Source organism: Mandrillus leucophaeus, unplaced genomic scaffold (genome assembly GCF_000951045.1).
Source record: "Mandrillus leucophaeus isolate KB7577 unplaced genomic scaffold, Mleu.le_1.0 Scaffold305, whole genome shotgun sequence".
In the NCBI taxonomy this organism is placed as follows: Eukaryota; Metazoa; Chordata; class Mammalia; order Primates; family Cercopithecidae; genus Mandrillus; species Mandrillus leucophaeus.
In genome coordinates, this window is record NW_012103199.1 from 852,875 (window position 1) to 855,351 (window position 2,477).

At 59.7% G+C, this 2,477-nt stretch overlaps 1 protein-coding gene across 1 annotated transcript in view; it reads left to right on the forward strand.

Moving 5' to 3' along the window:
- Positions 1-2,477, forward strand: part of LOC105544660 (chromosome unknown open reading frame, human C1orf86) — an 18,605-nt gene continuing 16,128 nt past the window's right edge. Inside the window, 3 exon segments of the mRNA XM_011987225.1 lie at positions 1-239; positions 856-965; positions 968-998. Of these exon segments, the coding sequence (XP_011842615.1) occupies positions 1-239; positions 856-965; positions 968-998 (380 nt within the window).

The following is a 2,477-nucleotide window of genomic DNA, read 5'->3' on the forward strand; positions in this document are numbered from 1 at the left end:
ATGTGTGGGCCCGAGCATCTGCTCTGCTGCCCCAAGGATCTGGTGATGTTTCCCAGGCAACTGTCTCACACAGCCTATCTGCCTGGCACTCCCGTATCCCGTAAATGCCACCACATCTGGCTACAGGCGGGCGTGTCTGCCTGGCATCCATGGGCCAGCAGGTGTGGCGGAGCACAGCCCGCTTCCTGGCTGTGTCGGAAGGCTGCCCGGGCGTTTTGGCTGTTGTTGCCAGCAGGCGAGCATTGCCAGGGCACTGTGCTTGGGCGCCAGGCCGTTTTGCCATGTGGGAAGGGGTGGAGACAGCCCAGTGCCTTCAGCATGTACCCAGGGTGCCTGCTGGTCACACGTCTCACTGGGAAATTGGGAGGGTGCACTGCCATCGGGCTGCTTAGGCCTGCCAGCCTCCGGGCCTGTCACTGCTGTCTTAGCCTGATTTGCAGGGTGTGAGTGCTGGGCAGAGATGATCATCCGGGGGACTCTGAGGATGCCAGTGGCTGGGACACTTGTTCCTTCGTGGTGGAAGGAGTTGGAGAGGGTTGGCTCCCTGACCTGCAACCAGCAGACCTCACCGGGCTTCTGAAACCAGCTCAGTGGGCTGGGGCCTGATTCATCATCCATAAATGCGTCCTTTTATGCCACAGAGGGTAAGGGGCCTCCTCGCCCACCGGTTTGCAGGTGTGGCAGTACGAGATGGGCGGCTCCGATGCCCCCGCCCACTTGAGCAGCTTCGGCTCTGCCTGGGGTGCAAACTCCCACGGCTGAAACATTTTTTTGTAACCATGAATTTCGGCTTAGCAAAAACTCATTTCCACACTGCACGTGTCAGTTCCAACCAGAAATTATTTTCCAATAAAGCAAAACTCCCTGTCACCACAGTAGCAGCTGGCTCTGAAGAAGTGGAGCCTTTTCACCAGGCTCAACTTTGAAACTTCCACCAGCACCAGCACCAGCACCAGCACCACTGTGTCTGCTGATAACTTGGGGACAGGCGGGACGAGGTGTGTTTATTGGAGGCGAACACACTTCCTTGTCTTGAGAGTCTTGAGTGGCTGATCCCCTTCCAGGCCCTTGGCTGGCAGGCAGCTGTCAGGAGAGGTGTCAGGAGGGAGGGGATTGGGGGTCAGGCTTCCTGACAAGTGGAGGCACCCACCATGTGCCCAGAGCAGAGGTCACCCCAGTGCCTTTCTCTGTGGACTTATCCCTGGCTGTAGGTCACAGGGGCCTGCCCCACTGCCCCCTCGCCCGTGGTGACATGAGAGGAGGGGAAATTAATCCAGAGCAGCAGATAAACCGGAAGGGAAGAACCCCCAGGAGGACAACTGTGACATGTTGTGCTGCCTCTGCGTCCCCAAAGCACCAGGCCCAGAGGCCCTGCTTTCTGCCACATGGCACTGGCACGGGGCCCCAGCTCCTCTTCCCTGGTGGCCAAGGGTAAATGAGGCCCACTGGGGTGACTAAGACCAAAGGGGATGGGGGCCCCCCAGCTTCGGTGCTGCAGGCTGGAGCCAGGCTCAGCTAGCCCCGAGGTCCCCTGCAGGCTCGTGCCTCCTAGCCTTGGGGCACCTGCAGCGAGAGCTTCCCAAGCAGCCCGTGCCAGCCAGGCAGTGCAGGTGTCCCGGGTCTGGGCCACTTGAGACGCCTCCCTGCTCCTGCTTTGCTCTGCCCCTCTTGGGCCCAGTGGCCAGGACACCTGCATGCGGGAGCCGGGAGGGGCCGGAAGGGGCCGGAAGGATGCTGAAGACCCCAGAAAGCTCTAGTGTTTGGCTTCCCAGGGGTGGGGGCTTGGTCCTCCCTCCCAGAAAGGCCCCTGTTCTGGAGCAGCAGCTGCACACAGGTGTCCCTCACATGGTCCTCCAGGACAGGGCAGGGGCCTGAGGTTCCCAGGCTGTGCCCAAGGGACCCAGGCAGGGAAGGAGATGAGTCCCAGGGGCTTGAAGCCCATCCGGAGGCCAGCCGGTCCTGCGGCAGGAGGGCACTGGACCATGTGGGGGCCATAGAGGAGGAGGAGGCAAGAACCACCCCCGGGTCCAACAGTGGAACCCTGGGGTTGGGGAGCCGGAGCGGGGAAGGGAGAGAAGGGGCAAGAACATATCTCCATCCCAGCATGGCCCAGAGAGCTGAGCAAACAAACACTTGTCTTCAAGGGCCTTTCTCTTGTCTGTTTTTTGTTTTTCGAAATAGAGTCTTGCTGTGTCGCCCAGGCTGGAGTGCAGTGGTGTGATCTTCGCTCACCACAACCTTTGCCTCCTAGGCTCAAGTGATTTTCATGCCTCAGCCACCCAAGTAGCTGGGATTACAGGCCTGCGCCACCACGCCAGGCTACTTTTTGTATTTTTAGTAGAGATGGGGTTTCTCCATGTTGGCCAGGCTGGTCTCGAACTCCTGGCCCTCCAGTGATCCTCCCGCCTTGGCCTCCCACAGTGCTGGGATTGCAGGCTTGAGCCACCACACCTGGCATTTTTTTTTTTTTTTTTTTT